At 38.2% G+C, this 21777-nt stretch overlaps 1 protein-coding gene across 1 annotated transcript in view; it reads left to right on the top strand.

The window, feature by feature from the left end:
• Positions 1-21777, top strand: part of Itga1 (integrin subunit alpha 1) — a 146578-nt gene that overhangs the window by 57821 nt on the left and 66980 nt on the right. The window contains exons 3-6 of the mRNA XM_052743314.1: positions 7526-7638; positions 10658-10746; positions 10862-10973; positions 11667-11794. Coding sequence (XP_052599274.1) covers positions 7526-7638; positions 10658-10746; positions 10862-10973; positions 11667-11794 — 442 coding nt within the window. The remainder of the gene's footprint in view (positions 1-7525; positions 7639-10657; positions 10747-10861; positions 10974-11666; positions 11795-21777) is intronic.

Raw genomic sequence — 21777 nt, 5'->3', positions numbered from 1 at the left:
TTAAAAAAGAGAACAGGATTGAGACATGGGATTGCTGGAATTCCACAAACCCTCTGCTGATACTTTTCTTAGATCTTATTATTTTTATGTAGCCTGGGAAAAATGAGACTTACTTAGCCTTAGAGTGGTAAGATATGTGTGAATCAAGAAGAGCATGCTGACTGCCAGAGGAAACAGCCCCCAGGAAAGTAAATAACCATTTTACATGCTATATCCTGCCGGGGCATCCTCTACCATTGGTCACAACCCCCAAACTTCCTGTCTCAATCTTCTGCTGCTGGGTTCCACCACTTCCTGTACTCACACAGCTTGATGTTTATTTTTCCCAGAGTTTGTAGTATACCTTGGCCATAATTGTTGCATCAATTCGGATTCCAGGTCTTTCTGTTTGCTATGGACTCTTTATTGTGTTAAAGGCCAAACATTGTCTTAGCCCACCTGCCCCAGTGTGCCCTGGAAGACCTGTAAAGACCCCGCTGTGTTCCAGCCATTCATACCTCCCATCATTTGTCCTTCTGGTCTTTATTCTCCTGCCTCTGCACATTCCCTGGCCTCTCCACAATCTCCATATCCCTTTCTCCTGTCATTCACAGCTTCCTTGTTAATAACATGCTTCTTAGGATTCCATTTTCATTCATTATGCCAGATTTCCCAAGCCAATAATATATATATTTTCCAAATAGTCAGTTCTCTTATACACACTATATCTGTTCCACTGAAAAGATGGAATTGGGGGGTTAGAAGGGGCTTTAGAGTTGTCTTGCCCATCCAAAATAGAAATGTACTTGAAAGTATGCCTGGTCAGCTAGACTGTCACTTGAAGTCACTCTACAAGTTCATACTCTGCTGCCTCTCCCTTAATTATTGCTAAATGAATATAGCTATTTTGCGAAGGAGAGAGAGAAGATATGAAACCCAAACTTGTATTTCCTTCCTGTTTTTTTTGTTATATATTTTCTTATTTGGGGGGATTATAATAATTACATTAGTTCTCCCCTCTTGTTCCTCCCTCCTATCCTTCCCACGTACCAACTGCACATTGCTTTCTTTCAAATTTGTCTCCTCTTCTTTTTGTTCTTTTGTGTTGTTGTTGTTTGGGACAGAGTCTCTCTATGTAGCTCTGGATGTCCTGGAACTCACTGTGTAGACCAGGCTTCCTCAGACTCACAGTGACCTTCCTGCCTCTCCTTCCTGAGTGCTGGCAAAGGCTTGCTCCATTACACCTGGCTCCTTTCTTTCTTTGATCATATGTAAATGTGTAAAAACAACCTGTTCATTCCATATAATGTTACATGACACTATATAATAAACATATATATATATATATATATATATATATATATATATATATATATAATTTTCCTTCCCCAGGCTGATTATTTGGCATTAGATCACATTTGGAATACTCTTGCCAGGGGAAGACTGTTTCCCCTGCTCTCAGCATTCTTTAATTGCCTACAGTTATTTTTATGGGGTTGAGGCCTCATGACCTTTCTCCTTCCACATGAACATGTCTATGTTGTTGTCCTTGTTCAGGTCATGTTGAGGCAGCCATGTTCGTGAGGCTTCATAGATGTAGACTCTCCGACATTGCTAGGAGACATAATCTCACAGCAAACTTCCTGATCCTCTGGGCTCTTCACCACAGATGTAGTTCTCGGGTTTTATCAAGGAAACTGCTCTTTGCAAAAGAGACAATTATAGAAAAACCACAACTGCTCAAAATGCCAAGTTCAGAAGCCCAGTCCCAACGGATCCATCACCAACACAGCTGCTGCACCCAAGGTCTAGGGAGCACTCTGGAAGAGGGGAAAGAAAGATACAAAGCCAGATGAACAGGCCATTTCTTTCCTGCCTTCATTTATGGTTGCTGCATAACCAATCGCCCCAACACTTACTGACTTAAAGCATCACTGATTTTATAATTCATCAAGATTTTGAGGATCGTGGTATTCTTCTGTCCCTTGGGTTCATTCATTTGACTTTAGTCTTTTAGCACCCCAACCAAATCCAGATGGTCCAAGATAGCTTAACTCCTATCACTCATGTCCTGTGAACGATGTCAGTAAACCAGTGGCATCACAGACATCAGAGAAGGAAAAGGGTCCAGAAGATCAAGTGAGAATAGAAGCACTGCATCTGCAGCCACTCTATTTCAAATAGCTCGGTTAAAAATCAAGGAGATGAGCTTATGCTAATAAATTTGGATTTACCTTTTTAACAAAGCAATAAGTATTTAAAGCAAATGAAATGTATTATGGAGTCAGTCTCCTTACGCTTAATGACTGTCAGAAAGAATGTAGAAAAACTGATGTTACAGCAGAAGCAGTAGGGTCCCTGACCATACAGGCAGTGCTGAAAGGAACAGGCTTGTCTGAAAAATGAGGAAGGTCACAATTTGGAGGTCTAGGCAGCCCCAGAAAAAGAGATCCATAAACAATTGGAATTATGCATTGCTTGGTGTTGGAGCTTTGAGCTGCATTTCTTCAAGAAAATAATCTATTTGCATCTATTAAATTTGGGGTTTGTTTTGTAAAATGAATGTAGTAGAAATGACTATCTTTCAATGAGGCTGTCTCACCTGTCACTCTGGACCTTTTCCCTTCTCTGGCTCTTGTGACACCACTGGTTCCACATTCTCTCTCTCTCTATCTCTGGTCACTCCTATCTCATTTTCTTCTTTCACGTACATGCCAGATTTCAGCCCTTTCTTACTCTGCACTACTTCAAGGAGGTAATACTTACCTGTAGGCTGATGCCAGGCTCACAGTATGCTTATATATGTTTCACATGGTTTCTGATCACAGCTACCTATGGAAGTAACCCATTCTTTATTTCTTTATTTCTATAGCCAGAATTACTTTCTTTATCCCCTCTATCTTTTTTCTTCTTCTAACTCCACATTTGTGCATGCCTAGAAATGTCTTGAAAGAGTCTCTCTAAACCATTGGGGTTTTTTGTTTGTTTGTTAACTTGGGGTTTTGTTGTCATTGTTTGTCTTAGCTCTCCTTTGGGAGGAACCTAGACTGAGCAGCTCATCACCTAAATATTCATTTATAGGATTGGTTCTCCTTTTCTCTCTATTTCCTTAGTTCATACTTCATCTGAATTTTTATATTGTCCCCCTAACTTTGCTTCCCTCCAATTTATCCACAGCAATGCAGGCAAATATGTTTTATAAGACACTCACCTGTAATGGAAGTCAAATGTGGTAACACACACAACTTTAGGCCACAACTTGGGAGGTGGAGGAAGAAGGACCACAAATTGGAGGCCAGCTTTGGCTACCTAGCAAGATCCTGCCTCAAAAATGAATGAATAGATGAACACATGCATGCATGCATACATACATACATACATACATACATACAGGTTCCGTGGTTTTTGAACTTGCAAATATTTTATGGTGGACCATAATAACATTCATGATTTGAGCCTCATCTACTTCTCCAGACTCAACTTCTATCCATCTACACTGAACTCCATGCACTTAACAGCACAGTGACACATTTCCTCCTAAGACTTTGCTAAATTTGCACCATTTAGACTCATTCACTGCTGTGATACATACAGTTGTCTTCATGCTTCAGTTTTAAGACACTTGAATTTTGAGTTTTATCCCTTTTCTATCCTCATCTCAAGGACTAACTTAAATGTGAGATGCCTATTTTTTTTCCAGTTGTGTCTCATATAGCTCAAGGATGTTTCAAACTCACTATATAGCTGGAAATGGCCTTGAACTTGTGATCTCTCGTTCTTCCTACTGATACATCCCAAGCACCAGGACATACATCCCCATGCCTAGCTAGACTCCTCTTTTCTTTATGTGCATGAGTGTATGTCAGTGTGCGTGCATGTGAACATGCTTGTGTGTGCTGGTGTCTGCAGAGAACAGAATAGAGAGTGAGATCTTCAAGACCTTGAGTTTCTGGCAACGGAGAACCACCAGAGATGTGTGTTCTGGGCACCCTACCCTTCTGGAAGACAGCAAGTGCTCTTAACCACGGAGCCATCTCTCCCATCCCATTTTTAATAAGCATTAACTTACCTAGCCAAATGCTAAAAGTTTCAATAAGAGTACACTAATTTCTCTAAACTGTTTTACCATAAATTTGTGTAGCCATATTGCATAAAACAATACTGTAGAAGAAACTAATCTTAATCTCTTTGGTGCAGCACATTGTGATTTTACACACCCTCTTTTAAATAGATGTGTTACATAGATCTTAATTGCTATTAATCTGACATAAAGATACATCAATAGAAAGAACTGACATTTAGAGAGCCCATAATATGGGCTTGAGGCTGGTCTAAGCCTTTTGCACATCTTAATTGTGTTAACCTTTGTGGTGATGATAGTGTGAGATACGAATCTGCCTTCATTTTGGCCATAAAGAAAGTAAGACACAAACAGGGTCACTGACTTACCTTTAACCAGATAGCTATTAACACCAAAGCCACAGCTTGAACTCACAAGGCCTATCACCAAGGCTTGTGCTGCCTTCTACAGAGAGAATTTAATTATTTAGAATATGGAAGGCACTTAGGATGGTGTCTGGCACATGGCATAAACTCAATAAATGCTGGGTGTTATCAATGCAACTATAATGAGTTTAATAATTCGGTTTCATCTCCTTTAAATTAGACCAGTTTTTCACTTAAATTGCCTAGGGTTTCTCTTTGAATTGGGTCACAGATAAATTTTCATCCTATTGCATACACTCATTAACTTCTGGTTTGTATGCAGCACAAGGTTCTCCAGAATGTACCTGTAATAATCAATTACTTTTGCTGCTGTCCTTGTTTCTTAATTATCCCTTAGCATTGCCTTTATGGATTAAGCCCTTTTCCTTATTTTAGACCATTTTAATGATGACTTCCTAGAAGTAAGAATTGTAGCCTAAAAGATTTAAATATTCTTATGGTTCTTTGTGTACATCAGAAAATGTTCAGCCAGTGCACCACACCATATGTTTAAGGAATTCCGATTCATAGCTCAATATTTATCATTTTTGTAAGTTTATTTATGTTAATTCAAGCTTTTACAAAGCATTTATAGAAAATAAACAGCATCTTTTGCCAGCACAACAAACTTACAAGTATTTAAAATTGTTTAAGTGTCTGCTTGAGCCGTTTGTACCCCTCTATAACCTTTTAGTCCTTCTTCGGGCATTTCCCTCCTTACTAAATGTCCCAGTTTTTCTGAAGCATTTCTTCCCTGATAAAACTGCCTGACTCTTAACCATCTGAGTCACAGTCTCCTAAATGCATTCCATTGTGCCTATGTTCCACTTAATGTGAGGATTCCAGACATGACCAGGGCAGAGCACAGAGGGGCTATCGCTTTCCTTGACCAGAGCATCTATTTCCAGCAATCCAGCCTAAGGTCACATTAGCATATTTGGCACCAAAATACACTGTTGGCTCATGCTTTTGTGCTGTCAACCCAATCCTCCATGACTTTTTCACATGAACTCCCATTAAATAAGGCTTCCCACATCCTGTACTAAGATAGACAGTAATGTGCAGTTTGGTAAAGCTATTTACACAAGTTCCTATTAAATTTTAGTTCATCTAAATTTATTATTCTAGAATAGTGAGACATACTTATATTCTAAACTATGTATAGATGTGGTTTTGAAATACTTTAATGTGTTTTGTGTCTTCTCTGAGCTCATAAGAACATAGCCTCAAACAATCTTGAAGTTCAGAGTTTTATGGTATATGAAAGAGTCCTAGAGACTGAATATAGCTGTTTAGCCATCATCAAAATCATCAGTTGGGGATCCACCCAAGGGCCTTAGCAATCGTGAATTCTGAAGTGTCTTTTCGTGATGATATTCTGGGAGACTATGTAGGTGAATGGCACAGATCTGAACTCTGCCTGAAATGGGGAGGAGCTGAAACAGCTCTATTTCCTTCATCAGTGATGGAGTATTTCATCATGTTGTCTAAAAAGACACAAGATTTTATCCGGGATCTCAGAACTATCCTGCTTTCCTAATCTAAGACCTTCTCATATTAAATCCCAGGATGATCTCATGTTTATGTTTCCTGCTTTCTCTGAAATTGGCAGTTTCTCATGGGAAAAAAACCTCATTTATACTTGTGTGTTTTCATAAAGCAACACAGTAGCAGGATTAGCTGTGAGAAATATGGTAGTGATAGATAAAACAATAAAGCAAAATCGATGATGCCCCTAATGCATCTTTTTAATTATTTAAATTATGCTTTGTTAGTATAGAAAATAACTCACAGTGCCCTGTTTAAACATGTATGTCATTTGCTGTTACTCATATGGTTTTACACTTTTCCCTTTTCCCTCTCCCGCCCTACTAATTCCACTGCAGCTTTTATGTTATGTGTACATCCTTTAGCTCCAGATTCTTCATATTAGAGAGAATATGATATTTGTCTTTCTCCCCATTACCCTCCTGCTTTTTAAAATTTTTCATCTACCCCAATATGGTTCCCTCTCTACTTTCATGTCATATATTATGTATGTATGTATGTATGTGTGTGCATATATATGTATAGATTCTATATACAAGAGAAAATATAAATATAAAATACTTGTCTTTCTGAATCTGACTTATTTTGATTCACACTATGATGTCTTCTTCCATTTTCCAGCAAATGGCATAATTTCATTCTCCTTTAGAGTTGAAGAAAACCCATTATATCTGCGTGTGTGTGTGTGTGTGTGTGTGTGTGTGTGTGTGTGTGTGTGTGTGTGTTCATCTGATGATGAGCATCAAAGCCAGTGCCATATCTTGGCTATTGTAAATAGTGTAACAATAAACATGGATGTGTAAGTATCTCTGGACATGCTGGCTTAAAAATGTCCAAAATGTCCAAAAAAAAAAAAAAAATCCTTCAACTATGTATGTATCCCAGAGTGGTACAGCTGGATCAGACGATAATGCACTGTTTAGTTATTTTTTAATATGTACTTCTTTTTATGTTTAAAATATTTATTTTTTTTTATTTTATGTGCATGGGTGTTTTACCTGTGTGTTTGTCTATAGACCATGTGCATGTAGTCCTCAAGAGACCAGAAGAGGGCATAGATCCCCTGGAACTGGAGTTACAGATATTTGAGAGCCAATGTGGGAGTGCTGGAAATCAAAGCTAGGTCTTCTGCAAGAGCAGCAAGTGCTATTAACCACTACGCCCTCTCTCCATCCCCACCTGAAGTTTTATGAGGGAACTCTCCTGCTTTGTAATAGCTGTACTTAATGCAATCTATACCGATTTCATTTTCTCTACACCCTTTCTTCCTAGCATTTCTTGTTTGTTTTCTTAGAGATAACCAGACTGACTCCTAAGATTTATAGCAACATTAAAAATCTGAAGCTTGATGGTGACACTCTGCTTGTTTTAGATGACATTAACCTACCAACAGGGTCACAGTCTTGTAGTGTTTATGGGACCAACTGTCAACTGTCTTAGAATTTACCATAAGATAATTAAAGCAATTGTCTCATTATGTTTAAAATTTTTAATTGCTTTATTCAACTTCCAGGGTTCTTATTGGTTCTCCTTTCGTTGGTCAACCCAAAGCAAGAACCGGAGATGTCTATAAGTGCCCGGTGGGGAGAGAAAGAGCAATGCCTTGCGTGAAGTTGGATTTGCCAGGTGTGTGAAATCCAATCGTCCATCCTTACTCATGCCCATATTCTCACTGAAAAAAAAAACCTTTCAAGTGACTCAAAATATTATTTTGATACTATAATATAAAATATTAATATGAAATATAGTATAAAGTATTAAAAGTAATAAATGACCATTCTACAGTTGCTATCTAGAACCCACACAGAGCAACATCATGGATCCTTTAGCCCTTACTTTGTTTCTGTAACTCACTGGGAAAGTCATAGAATCGGAATAGCTTACTCCTCTGGTACTTTGGTTTCTTACATTGTTCAGGATCCTTTGAAAACAGGTGGTTTGCCAAAGACTCTCACATTCCTCACACAAAATGCAACTTAGTACCCAAGTCTTCAAAGGAAACTGAAGGAAAGAAATTGCATTCATTAAATTTACTAATAGACTTTAAAAAAATATGAGATATAGTTATATCAAAATAGTTATGTTTTCAAGCCGGGCGGTGGTGGCGCACGCCTTTAATCCCAGCACTCGGGAGGCAGAGCCAGGCGGGTCTCTGTGAGTTCGAGGCCAGCCTGGGCTACCAAGTGAGTTCCAGGAGAGGCACAAAGCTACACAGAGAAACCCTGTCTCGAAAAACCAAAAAAAAAAAAAAAAAAAGTTATGTTTTCATAGAAATATCACTTTGATTGTAGTATGACTAGAAAAGTTCTCCTAAAGTTAGGGAGGATTTAGAATTCTTTCAGTATCTGTACAATATTAAAAACGATTAAATTATCTATATCCTTACAAGTTCACTGTAGATAATGCATTTTTTCAGATCTCTGGTTTTCAATTTCTAATTTCTTTCAGAAATTATTGTGAATATTTTTCTTTTGCATTCATGAAAACAGCTACCATAGATGTTTGAATGCCCTTGCTTGACAATTGCAGCATCAAGGATGTCTCCAACATCACTCTCCAGTTTGCTACCTTTCCTTGACATTGGATTAAACTTTTTGGCTTCTCCTTAGTTATTCATATTTTTGGAGCACAAACTGAACTATATTTTTAATTATAAATATAGTAGTTCTAGTCTTTTATGTTCCTTTGAGTGGTATTTTTTTTGTATTAACAGGGAATATATTTGGCAGAACACATTCCCAGATTCTGATTTTTTTTTCCAGCTGTAAGTTCTTAGAATACCATTTGGTTCTTTTTAATTTCCACTAGGCTGTATGGACTCTACTGTTCACATTGCCTATCCAGATACACAGATCAAATACCTAAACATATAATTGTCCTTTTATGGTTCATTTTTCAAGATACTCTATGTTCCTTTTTGTAGATGCTGATATTGACCCTAAATTTCTACCCTCCTTTTCTCCAAGCCTGGGACTTCTGTTTGACTTTTATTACCTGATCGAGTCTCTCTTTAAGGAGAAAAGAAAAATGAAACACAGAACCAAGGAGCCCAGTGTCAGCCTCTTCTTTACACTTTTGTAGTCTCCTCTACCACCTGCTGCTTGAGGTCTCTTCCCAATGTCTTCATATGGTTGGTTCATGCATCTTTCGAGTTTTCTGGGATTTATCCTCCATTCCTGAAAATTAGAATAGTTTTTAAACTAGCCTAGAAATTTTAGCAGTAAGAAACATTTAAATAGCCTCTAATTGTCCTAGCAATGCATCATGATCCTAGACAATGCTCATTTAAAGACCTCCAATGCAGGTCATTGAATACCAATGTACATAGTAGCCCAGTTCAAGATGTTTCATTTGGAGGTCCTTTGACTCACAATGCTTTGTCAAGGCTTTTTTTTTTTTTTTTTTTTTAACATTTCAGGTCCTTTGTGTATATATTGTGTTTTTCCAGTTTTGTATTTTTATGAGATTTTCATGTGTGTGAACATGTGTGTCTCTGTGTTCCTTGTGCTTTTTCTTTGGCTCTTTTCCCTCTGTTTGTTTTATCTTGTTTCATTTTGTTTGTTTTTGTTTTATCTCATTTTATTTTATTACCATTCTTCAGATGCCTGTTTGTTTTCTAAGGAGAGAAGGAAAAGGTGTGGATGGGAGGGGAGGCAGCAAGAAGTTGGGTGAGGCGAAACCGCAATCAGAATATATTGTATGAAAAAAATCTATTTTCAGTGAAAGGAAAAATAGAAAAGAAAAAAAAAAGGATGTTTTCAAAGCAAGACATACCAAATCCTTGAACAAAACTGGGTTCTCAGATTAGGAAATGAAATGCACCATCCAGGAACCTGTTTCCCTGTTGACTGTAAGCCTGTAGTTAAGAATATGTGCAGACATGAACAGTGTGAAGAGTCTTCTTGAACTTGAGTTATGCCACTTTCAAATATTTATGCCCTCCACTCCAAGCAGAGTTTAAGTGTTCACTTTTCTTGTCCAGTCTTTTTATTTTTTTTTTATTTTTTAATGTGAATGTTTAAGCAATGCTTCTTGCCAGTTTTGTCAGGTTGGAATGCTGTGGGACCCAACATTCCTATCTGGAATGTCTAATGTAGCCCCATCACTGTATTCTCTTTATCCAAACTTCCTGGACACTTCTCTAATCTTGATCCAGTTTTCTTTGCAACTCTCAGAATGTCCCTATGATTTTGAAAATCCCGATAAAACCATTTTGTTTGACTTTTCTGTTCTGTGCATCTTCAGTTTTCCTCCCAAAAGTTGAATTTGGCCACTGATTGTTTATAACAAAGAACATAAATTATCTCTATAGTCTTAGGAAACTAAATATTGCATTTGTTTCAATTAGCAAAAACGTGTGAAAACCGATCCCACATTCTCATCGCCCTGCTAGTTCTGCGTTCTTTCGAAGTCCAGCCAAACTATTTGAAACAGTGATACAGACACAGTCTCTGGGAAATCTGCCAGCTCTTCAGCCTTAACTTGCTCATTATATTCCCCAGTACCGGGAAGGCTATTTAGTTGAACCAGAACAAGAATGTGCTATGAGATGAGCAAAGCAAATAGAATGTTTTAATGAGGAGGCACTTCATTTCATATTATGAAACATATTTTCATGCTCATGAAATTTTGTTCTATTTTGTAGTGAACACATCAATTCCCAATGTCACAGAAATCAAAGAAAACATGACATTTGGATCAACTTTAGTCACCAACCCAAATGGAGGATTTCTGGTGAGAAAGAAAAGAGTAATATATTTCATAAAAGTCAGAATGAAGCTAGTTAATGTCTTTGAAACCTGTTAGAGGATGTTCCGTCTTAAAGGTTTTCATTTTTTATGTTTTGAAGGCATGTGGGCCTTTGTATGCCTATAGATGTGGACATCTGCATTATACGACCGGGATTTGTTCTGATGTCAGCCCTACATTTCAAGTTGTGAACTCCTTTGCCCCTGTACAAGGTACACACCTTATGCAATGTTTGTGTGCTTGAAAGCATAAACACTGAGTGAGATACATGTATACATAAGAGCATACCAAAAGGCTTCACCGATTTGTCATCTACTAGCATGACCAACTTGGGAAAATATTTGCTTTGCCAGTATATAACCAAGCTTTGCTCCTGTTTTGGGGATTGATATAGTATAAATAACCTTGAGAATCATGTTTAAACTTTGTGGCTAATGCTATCATGCTGATTATATTTAAAGAGTGAATCTCTTTGAGGAGGAGAACGTCCTTTGAGTTGTACAGAATAAAAATAGAATCAAACCTGTGATGAGAAAATTCTCAAACGTATCATGTATATCATTAATAAAGTTAAATTAGAAGGCCGGGATAGTGGTGTACAGCTTTAAGCCCACCACTTCAGAAGCCAGAGGCAGGCAGATCTCTGAGTTTGAGGCAAGCTTGGTCTACAGAGTGAGTTCCAGGACAGCCAGGGCTATACTAGAAACCTGTTTCAGAAGGAGCGGGGGACATTCTGTGGCACAAAGTCCAAACTGATTATAACCAAATACAGTATTTAAACAATGGTTGCACTTTGAAAAACATCAGTGTATCTTTTCAAATGAGTTTCTTTCAGCCAGGAAAATACTTGACTTACTCCTAAGAAGGCAGATTTCAGACTTGCACACCACTTCCTTCTGTTTCAGAATGTAGCACTCAGCTGGACATAGTCATTGTCCTGGATGGCTCCAACAGTATCTACCCCTGGGAAAGTGTGACCGCCTTTTTAAATGACCTTCTTCAGAGGATGGATATTGGCCCTAAACAGACACAGGTATGTGACTCCGCATTTTCACTTCCGTTTTCTAAAGACTCAAATGCATAATTTGGGACTGGGCAAGTGTTTGGGTAGCTCCCTTAAACTAGATGTATGCTGTTTTTATTTGTGAGTTAAATTGAACTAAGGTGATTTTGACTGGGTGTGCTGTTATACGCCTTTAATCACAGCACTTGGGAGCTAGAGGCTGGTTTATCTCTGTGAGTCCAAGGCCGCCCTGGTTTTCATCACCAGTTTCAGGCAAGCCAGAGCTACACAGAAGACCCAGTCTAAAAAAATATAGCTATCTTTTTTTTTCTTTTTCTTTTTTTTTTTTAGTTCCCCAGAGTTTTCTTGAGTGTGAGCAGCAGGAAATATTAGATAGAAAGATTTATATTGCGGAGAATATCATGGAGATAAACAGATAGAAAATAAAGGATAGCTTCGAGAGAGCCTGGAACCTTTTCCAATGGGCCCCGACTGTCTCTGCCCCAGGGCATTTATAGAGATGCCAATAGGTGGAGCAAAAGACCTCTTCCCCCAGCACAGCCAAGTGCAGACCATCTCAGACACCTGCACTCAGGCCCTTGGTCCTAATCATCCTCTATGCGGATCTGCTGAATAAATCCACGAGGAACCTGAAAACGGGTTCCCACAGGTTCCCCTTCCTTAATATATAAAAAATAACTCATTATTAATAGCTTACAGCAATCTCCATAGCTGTTTTCTAGGGTATAGGTTCTAAACTCATTGCCTTTATAGCCTGTACAGAAGGTAAACTACTCACATGACTCTTCCACTTCAGATACTGAGTTTGTATTGAATTGATTTAGTGTTTATTAAGTTTATCCATTCAAATATCTTAAAATACATAGGAGATGTGATGGATAACAGGCAAATAAACTGTCTGGGTGAGCTCAGGGCGTGGGAGGCTGAAATCAGTGCGGGGGGGTCGGAGGTTAAAGGTTGTAGCACAGTAAGGTAGAAGTAGGAGAGCATAGGAAGCCTCAGGGCTTTGTACTTACATCATCCAGTGTTCTTCCCTTGCTTTTCTTTTCTGTTTTTTGTTTGTTTGTTTGTTTTTGAGACAGGGTTTCTTCTTTTGCTTTTCTGAGATGACTTTGGGAGAAATTTCTGAACCATGGAAATAGCTGTCTGAGGATATCAATGTTTGTCATATCTACATTAAAATTAGGACATAATTTACACATGTTCACAAATGTGTCTCTGAACTTGTGTGGAGGCTTAATCTCTTTCACGTAAATATATACATATACGTTTATAACATATATTATATTGTATACATATACTTTACCAAAGAGATGATAGCAGAATAATTTAAATTAGAAGTGAAGCCTTAAAAGTGAACTGTTATTTTGCCATATTCCAAGACTGAAAACTCCCGATGGAGACATACTGGAGGGGTAATGTTGTAAATATCCAACTGGAACATCTTGAAATCAGTTAAAGAAAATAGACTTTTATTTACCACAAAATACGAATTTTCCTATATGTGACTTTTAGCTTGTAATTGATCTTCTCAAGTCTTGAGACTAGGAAAGGATGTGGTGCCCGCTGAAGGGACCCTGGAGAGCATTGATTGGCTCTTTCTTCAGATATACAGTCCATCTCAATGAAGCTCCCTGCTTTCCTTTCTAAAGAACCCCTTCTTTTCCTTTCTCATTTCCCCCGTTCTTTCCCGCCTTGATGGGTTGAATTTCATACTGTGAGGAAATGAAACTGGTAGGAACCTTTAGTCACCGAGCCTCACAGGTCAATGTATGAGAAAATTAGTGATGGTCCCAATTCACCTGGCAGATTATCGCAGGTTGGAGGAGGCAAGCTCTCAAAATGCAATCCCAAGATTTTGCTCTCTGAGGCCTTCAGTTCTAGGAAAGTCTCAGAATAGGTCCCATCAGAGTCTACATAGCTTGTCACTCTGATTCTCCTGTCCTTTCTACTTCCCCTTGGCCAGGGTCAATCTGTGCTCCATGGTGGTCCGTTCCCTCCACCATCATGGCTGATATAGAAATACTTGCTCACAATTCCTCCCTCCCTTCCTACTTTCCCTGTGATGTTTCTCACACACACACACACACACACACACACACACACTTATTTTGTAACCCACTTTTGCTGTCTTAACAGAGCTTTTCTGTCCAAGCCTCATAACAGTCTTTGAAAAAAAAATTTAATTTCTAATATTGCCTAGGCATTTGAATATTTCATTTTATCTTTAAATCCAGTGGTTTGTTTCGCTACAAAAATATTTGTAGCTGTTTGTGAAAGCCAATGCAGCTGTTTTAGAATAATCATCATGGCCACCAAGAAAAGTGGTGCCAATAACTTGGGTTTGGAAATAGATAGCAATCATATGCTTACACATTCAATGTAATCTGTTACAATTTTTTGTGTGTGTGTGTTTTTCACTGTTAGAACTACAATTAATTTGTCTTAACATTCCCAGAGGAACTATTCTGCTTGGACATCAGAGGAAATTCAGTGCGCCAGGGTGGGCTTCATGGAGCTCTGAGGCTTTCTTGGATGGAACAATGACACTATTTAGAGGCATGGAGGCCAGCCCTTGAGGGCCAGGTGCTACAGGTTAACAGAGGGAAATGAACTCACTGGGTTAATGGAGGGAAATGAACTCATCGTGAAGTCGAGGATGGAGTTAAACTCATTTAGTTCCATTTCACAGATATTTCTTTCTACAACCTTATCCCCAGTGTCATTTGTAGTATCTCATAGCTCTACCCAAGACAACCCATTTCCTAAAGAGAGACACTGAGCAGGGTATAGTAGTATGAGACAGAAGAATCATTGTGACGTGAGGCCAACCTGGGCTACACAGCAAGTCTCAGACTAACCTGTGCTACATGGGGAGACATTGTCTCAAAAAAAGTAATTTAATTTACAAAAATAAAGTAGAGAAACTGACTGTATTTCTGAACTTCCACATCACATTTTGTATGTACCAGGCACAGTGAAGCTTAACCACACTCACTCATCTATTCAATCAGAATAACTGGTGAATGCGTGTTGTGTGGCAGCTCAGTGTGAGGACTTTGGTTATTGTGGGAAAGAAGAGATGTGACTGTTGCTTTGGTGGGACTTCTATTTGAGGCAGTATTCCTTCACACACAGGCTGTAATTCCTGCTTCAAAATGCCCCAGGTGCTTGGACTATATCCAACACTTCCAGAATCAGAATTTGTGAAGATGTTATGGGAACAATGAACCTGAACCTTATATGATTCTTAAATATATTAAAGTGTGGAAACTCTAGTTTAGTACTCGATGCTTATATTGATGTGCATGTGTCCATATCTGCCACTTACTCTGGAGTACAGTCAACTCAAGAGCAAAGGGTGGTTTATCTTGCCCACATTAGTTTACCGCTTATCATTGAAATGATTAACGTTAGTGAACAGTTGACAAAAGATGTGAACAGCATAATATTTGCTGAATTTTCCTCTGATGATGGATATTTGATGAGATTTTTTTTGCAGGTGGCATTTTTAATTTTTCCCTAAGCATATTAATTTAGCCTTGGTTATTTATACTGTCTTTACCTTCTGATTTAAGATATATCAATGACTAGTTTCATAAATACTTTTCTAAAGTAAAAGGGTTTAGAAGGGATCATTAAGCCAATTACATTTGCTAAACATTTGATAAGACATTAAGTATGACAGGTTAAACTCTTAAAACTTGACCTCCTTTCAATGGATTCAGAAAATAGTTCGTGTATATAAAACGTGGAAAAGTATTTCCTCTCCAAAGATAGGAACTGAAATGTATGCTAATATCCCATGTGGTCTCAAGCAAATCTTTTCAAACATGGAAAATTTGTTTTGACAACCATTTATTTTCTGACTGATTATGAATGTAATTTAAAGAAATTTTGATTCATGGGTTGCTTTGCTTTTGTTGTGATTAAAGCATTCAATTCTTACTGACTTGCAAAATTAACTTCTAGAATTTTCCTTCCCTTTTCTTATCATTTATACCTCCATTCATGAGAAGAAGAAAAATAAACTAGGTTGTGTGAGAGATTTTACAGAAGAAATTGGAAATTTATGCAACTAAGGGCAAGGAACTCTTAGGCATCTGATATTTATTAAAGGTATAACTGCATTAAAAATGGAATTAAGGGACTGGGACGATGGCCCAGCAGGTAAATTACGTGATGTTCAGACATGTTACCTAAATTCAGATCCACATCACCTATGTAAACACTGTGTATCTTAGCACATGTCTGTAATCTCACCATTAAATTGGAGGGATGGAGACAAGTACGTTCCCTAGAGCTTATTTGCCAGCTAAACAAATTGATGAGCTCCAAGTTGAATAAGAGATCCTGTCTCAAAAGACAAGGCAGAGAGCAATCTAGGAAGACACTTGATGTCAACATCTGCCTTCCATATATGTGTGTGAATACACACATCCATAAGCACCCTCTATCACATATGCACACAGCTGCATGAATGTGTACATATACCACACGCACATAACCCAAATAAAATAAAATAATATGAAAAGAATGGATCTGTGAAGATTTCTCTGTACAGATTCACCTGAGCCCTACAGTGATCTTGACACATGTTCCATCAAGCTAGCAGTTGTGATGTGTTTATAGAATTGGAACACACGACCAACTAATCCCCAACATACCTGCAGCACCAATAATTATGTTTAGCTACTGCTGGTCAAGTCAAAGCAGAGACATCTATACTGGGATCTTCCTTTCTTCCATGAATTTGTTAGAGTCAAGAATGTGTGTGTTTCCCATGATCAATATGGGTCACTCACCAAGATCTAGCATGAGGTCTCAATAAAAAGAATTTTTCAAGAGACCCACAAAAAAGCTACAGTAGATAGCTATGTAGTAGACAGCTATGAGACCCCAGCTCATCCTAGGACAGTACCAATCAAGTAGGAATTTATCTTTCCAACTCTGTGTCTGGAACGGTCAGAAATGATGGGTAACAACCTAAGTGAAACATATGGAAAGGCCAGTAAAGGAAAAGCATGCCATGCCCCTTCCTCAACTACAGGCCTCTGACCTCCATTAGCAGAGGCAGGAGAATGGTTGAACTAAAAGTAAACTTTGGTGTTTTGTCTGAATCGAGATAGAGCCACATAAAACAGTTGCTACTTAATTTATTTCCCCATTTGAACCTGCAAACACGGTGATTTCATGCAAAAATCTAAATTAAAATATACTACCTTAAAAAAAATCAGACATCTTCAAAACTAAGAGTTAGAAAAACCTTAGATATCTCTTTGTTGATGTCAGCAGAAATACCTCACCCCAAATATGTTTTAAAGGGAATAAAAGGTTGTGGGCTGTGAGGTTTTGTTTTCTGTAGTGACAACAATACATTTAGTTCAATGAAGATATTAGTGATGCCCTGTTTCTGCAGTTACATATTCATCCTTTAGTAACTTCAAACAATGAAAGACTCTCAAGCCATGAAACATTTCTCAAAATCACACTTATCCCAAAAAGACAAAGAGAGATGGGGAAAAGAAAGGAGGGAAGGAAGAATACAGAAAAAAATGCTTATGTGTATATTGTCACAAGACAATGTGTATACATTAGGTAGATGCATAAAAATGATAGCGATATCATTCTAATTAGGTACTCATGATTCCCTCCATGTTTCTGGTGTGGCCCCATTAAGACTTTGCAAACATAGTCAAGGGATTTTTGCCAACCTATCTTTTACCTAAGGCAGAGTAAAGGCCATAAAATTGCCTTTTCAAAAACCACCCATAAAAACAAACCTGAAGTACTTGGAGCTTGCCATAAAAGATATGACGGTATAAACATTATAGAGGTCTTATTGATCCTCAATACCTAAGCATAACATTGTTTTGAATAATAAATGGGAAGGATGTAAATATGTCAAATACAAGTGCATTACCCTAAATAAAACCAGTAAATTGTGAGGCTTGATATAAAAGTGAAATATACTAATGGAACAATGTCTAGATTGTTCCCATCAGGAGTGCAGCATGGCACTAAAGCAGACAAAATGAAAGAGAGAGATTAATTAAATTTTAGGAATATTATTTATCTTTCTTTTTACTGCACATTTTATGGCCATTTTCCTAGAAGCCTTAAATGTGGCACCTGATTCATTGGTTTTATGTCCAAAATGAAGCCCAAGTGGGTCCTGCAGCCACTGCCTTGCCAATCAGTGGAATTTCTGAATGTGGTACACAGCAGGAGATGAACCTTCACCCTGGCTTGTCTCCTGGTCTCCATTCTTCCCTATCTCTGTCCAACATGTACTCGAACAATCATTCCAAAGTAAATTTCAGATAATCTCCTTACATAAAAGTCTACTTTATTTGCCCTTTAAATAATGTACAAGCTCTTCAGGGCACTTAAAGGCACAAATGACAACCTGGCCACAGTCATTCCCAGTGCATCCCCTAGTGGTGCCCACCTCAATCTTCAGATTCTCCTTGGTCCTTCCTTGCCCTGCATATAGTGTGTGAGACTCTTCACACTCCCTCTGGATGGAACACCCTTCGCCATCCCAGCCCTGTATGCTCTGTGGACTTCATTAGATACCTTCCAATGTCACTTTTGTTCAATTTATTGGGATGATCTCACCCACAGGATCCCCTTTCCTGGTTCCATGGCATTCTCATGCCCTCACCCATTGTTCTCATTCCTTCATAGCATTTCTATTTGTTTTATGGGCCTGTGTCTCCTGGCTGTCTGAGAATTCTTTGATGACAGGATCATGCCTTTGTTCTTTCATTTCTGGGATGCAGGTTAGAGTTTATAGATAAGCAGGTCACTCATTTTTTTTTTTTTTAAATAGAACCCTGGCAGTTTCTCTCATAGTAAGATAAACAAACAAACAAACAAAAACCCATTGTAGTGACTCCTTTCCTTTACTCTGCTTCATGAAGTCAGATTGAACCCTGGGCTAGGAGGCACTTGTATGAGAAACTCTGGTGGGCTTCCAGCATTTCAATCTTACTTGACAGGTGTTCACTCATTTCCTCCCATTTGTCCCAGCTGTGATTTGTTCCATAGAATTTGTCCCTGGACCACAAATATAGTACTTGTTGTCATCACTCTAGTCTGCAGTTTTCTGCTTGGATTGACGTCATTGCAGCCTTTTACATCAAGCAACATGCTCGTTGAAGATGCCCCTTCGCTGGGATCTCTGTCTTTATCAGACAACTAAATGACTCTAAGGACTCGTTTCCTTAGAAATGAGCATATAGCTTTGAACTGGTCATATTTATGTCCCTGTTCATAGTGACAAAAGCTTAAAACGGACTTTGGATAACAGTTCCAGAAAGGTTTGTGCTGACAGCTAGCTCCAACTGCAGCCCATATTATCATCACATTTGTAGCCTGATTTAATCATGCAAGAACCATGTCGCAGGGCAGGGCATTGGTGGTATCATTTGACAAAAGAAAGCACATATTGGTCAGGCAACAAACCCTGAGCTCTTGTGATATTAAGCAGTTTGGCGTCTCACTGATGCATGGAAAATGGGATAGCTTTTCCCTGTCATTCCTTCCCTAAAGAGGCTGCTGATTTGATATTAACTGCTGAATGACAGTTTGTAAACATAGTTCACACTATTAAAATTTAGGCACCAGTGTTACAAGTGACTTGACCACAGAAGGAAATAATACTTCTGAGTGAGTGAATGATTCCTTTAATTTTTTGACTTTGGGCTAGAGAGATGATTTAGTAGTTAAGAGCATGTATTGCTCTTCTGGGGGGTGTGGGTTTCATTTCCAGCATCCACAGTGGTTCACAACCACCTCTAACACTAATTCCAGGGGATCTGATGACTCTGTCCTCCACAGACACTGCACTCACATGCACACATCCACAAATAGACACATACATACATATGTTATTTTTTAAAAAAGAAATCCCATTAAAAGTACACAGACTTGGCATACTTAATAACCACTTTCAAATGTTTTTCTTTCTTTAATTTTCTTGTTATTTTGGAAAAATACTGGAATCTAATATGAGACTTTGTTTCATGACAGAATAATCAGGATCATCTATCTATTGCTTTAATAGTGCCCTTTTTGTATGCTTTACATTCACTTGTCACTTTCCCTTTAGCTGCAAAAGAAATGAAACCATTTGGAAAATTCATTGATTCTAAGTCAGCATGTATTTTTAAAGTACCTAGCTGACCAAATATTACATCAGATGCCATGATCACTAAAGAAAAGACTCCAAAATTGTGTTTCTGCTTTAAAACAAACAAGCAAAAACAATCATCATCTTAGCAATAAGGAAAAACGTACATTCGTATAGCTACATGCTAAAGCTACTTCACGAATACAATAGGGGTAAGAATGTCGATCTTTAAAGGTAGATAATGGCTAGTGTTATACAGCAATTTTTCCAAACTATGTTTTATAGTGTATTGAGTATGTCCCTCACAAAATCATTCCATTAAGTAAAATTAAAATTCATCATGTCTTTACTCCAATCTGTGATTGGAACATTTTCTTTTCAAATGCAAAGAGAATAGTTTCTAGACAATCTGCTTATGAATTTGAGGAGCACAACTGAGGACAGAATTAGGAGCAAAGTCTCCCCTTCTCTCCTCTCCTCTCCTCTCCTCTTCTACTTATTTCTTGTAGCCAGGTGCTTGTTCAAACAAGCCTTTTCTTTTGTACAGTTTACATTTTTGTATGAAAAAGAGAGAAGTAGGGGGTAGTGGGATCCTGCTGTAAAGACGCATATTTAACTTTTTACTCTGTGTTTTCCAAGATTATTTTTGACCATGGATTTTTTTTTTAATCTTACCTATTAACATAGACTAGGATGCTAGAACTTCCTGGGAGAAAATGTAAAAGGATAATTAATTTTGAAGGATCTACATGAGAAGGGGTTGTTTGTACATCTTGTACTTAGTGGGAAATTACAGCAAATGTCACATGAAAGAACATCCATGGCCGATAGTGGGTGTGTTTTATGTAGTAGACTCTTGGGTAGCTGGCTCTTGGCTCCCTGGCTTTTGACTGTTCTGCTGTTGTTTAATTTGCTTGTTTTCAGGGTTTTTTTTTTCTTGTTGTTGTGTGTTTATTTCTTTTTGGGGGACAGGGGCTAATGTAGGCCAGTCTGGCCTTGAACTCCCTGCACAGCAGACTGAGTGACCTTGAATTCCTGATCTTTGCTTCCCCCACCTCTTGAGGGCTAAGATTACAGGTCTGCACTGCTATCAAGCTTTGGTCTTTGGCTGTCATTTCACTCCTATGCCTTTTGCTCCACTGATCAAGAAGGTCAAACACGTTGCCCCAGTGTTAACCATGCCTCTTCCAACTATCTCTGAATAAGGCTGTCCTTGTGACTGTTTATCAGCCCTCTGTAGAACCAGAGTCCAGTGTTGCTGCATCCATCCACTCTTGCTGATACTCCACTCCTTTGCTTTTCTTCATTAAAGAATGTCCAGATTGAACTCACTTGTTTCTTTCAACTATCATCCTTGCTTACTCCCCTCAACTTAGCAAAAATACCTAGAACATCCCCCATGTGAATTATGTATCAAAAGTCCCTACTTAAATTCTACTCTCAAGTTTCTGTACATTCTAATACAGTTTGACAACTTCAGGTTAAGTACAATCATTGATTGTTTTTCTTTCCTTTAATTGCCTGAATGACTTAGATTCCTTATCCCCCTGACTTGTGCTCCAGAATCAATGCCACGTTATTCTTCCCCATAGCATTTTCTAATCTGCTTTGTATCCTTTACCTGGATGTACCTTCGTCTATGAAGTTTTTCATTGTAAAGCGGTGAATATGAATGCTTCTTTCTCCTCTTGATCCCCAGGACCTGTTTTCAATGCTTGACTCATTTTTTACATCTTTAATTTTCATATTTACTTACTTTGTATGATTATTTATATATGTCATGCTTGTATGGATTTGTTTCATCGGCCCTAAATTAGAAGCTAATCTTGATCTGAAATCATCTATATTGAATTGG

The sequence above is a fragment of the Peromyscus californicus genome, unplaced genomic scaffold (genome assembly GCF_007827085.1).
Source record: "Peromyscus californicus insignis strain IS unplaced genomic scaffold, ASM782708v3 Scaffold_18__1_contigs__length_77618521, whole genome shotgun sequence".
Classification (NCBI taxonomy): domain Eukaryota; kingdom Metazoa; phylum Chordata; class Mammalia; order Rodentia; family Cricetidae; genus Peromyscus; species Peromyscus californicus.
The sequence above is the reverse complement of the archived record's forward strand: the minus strand, read 5'-3'. Positions and strand labels throughout refer to the sequence as shown.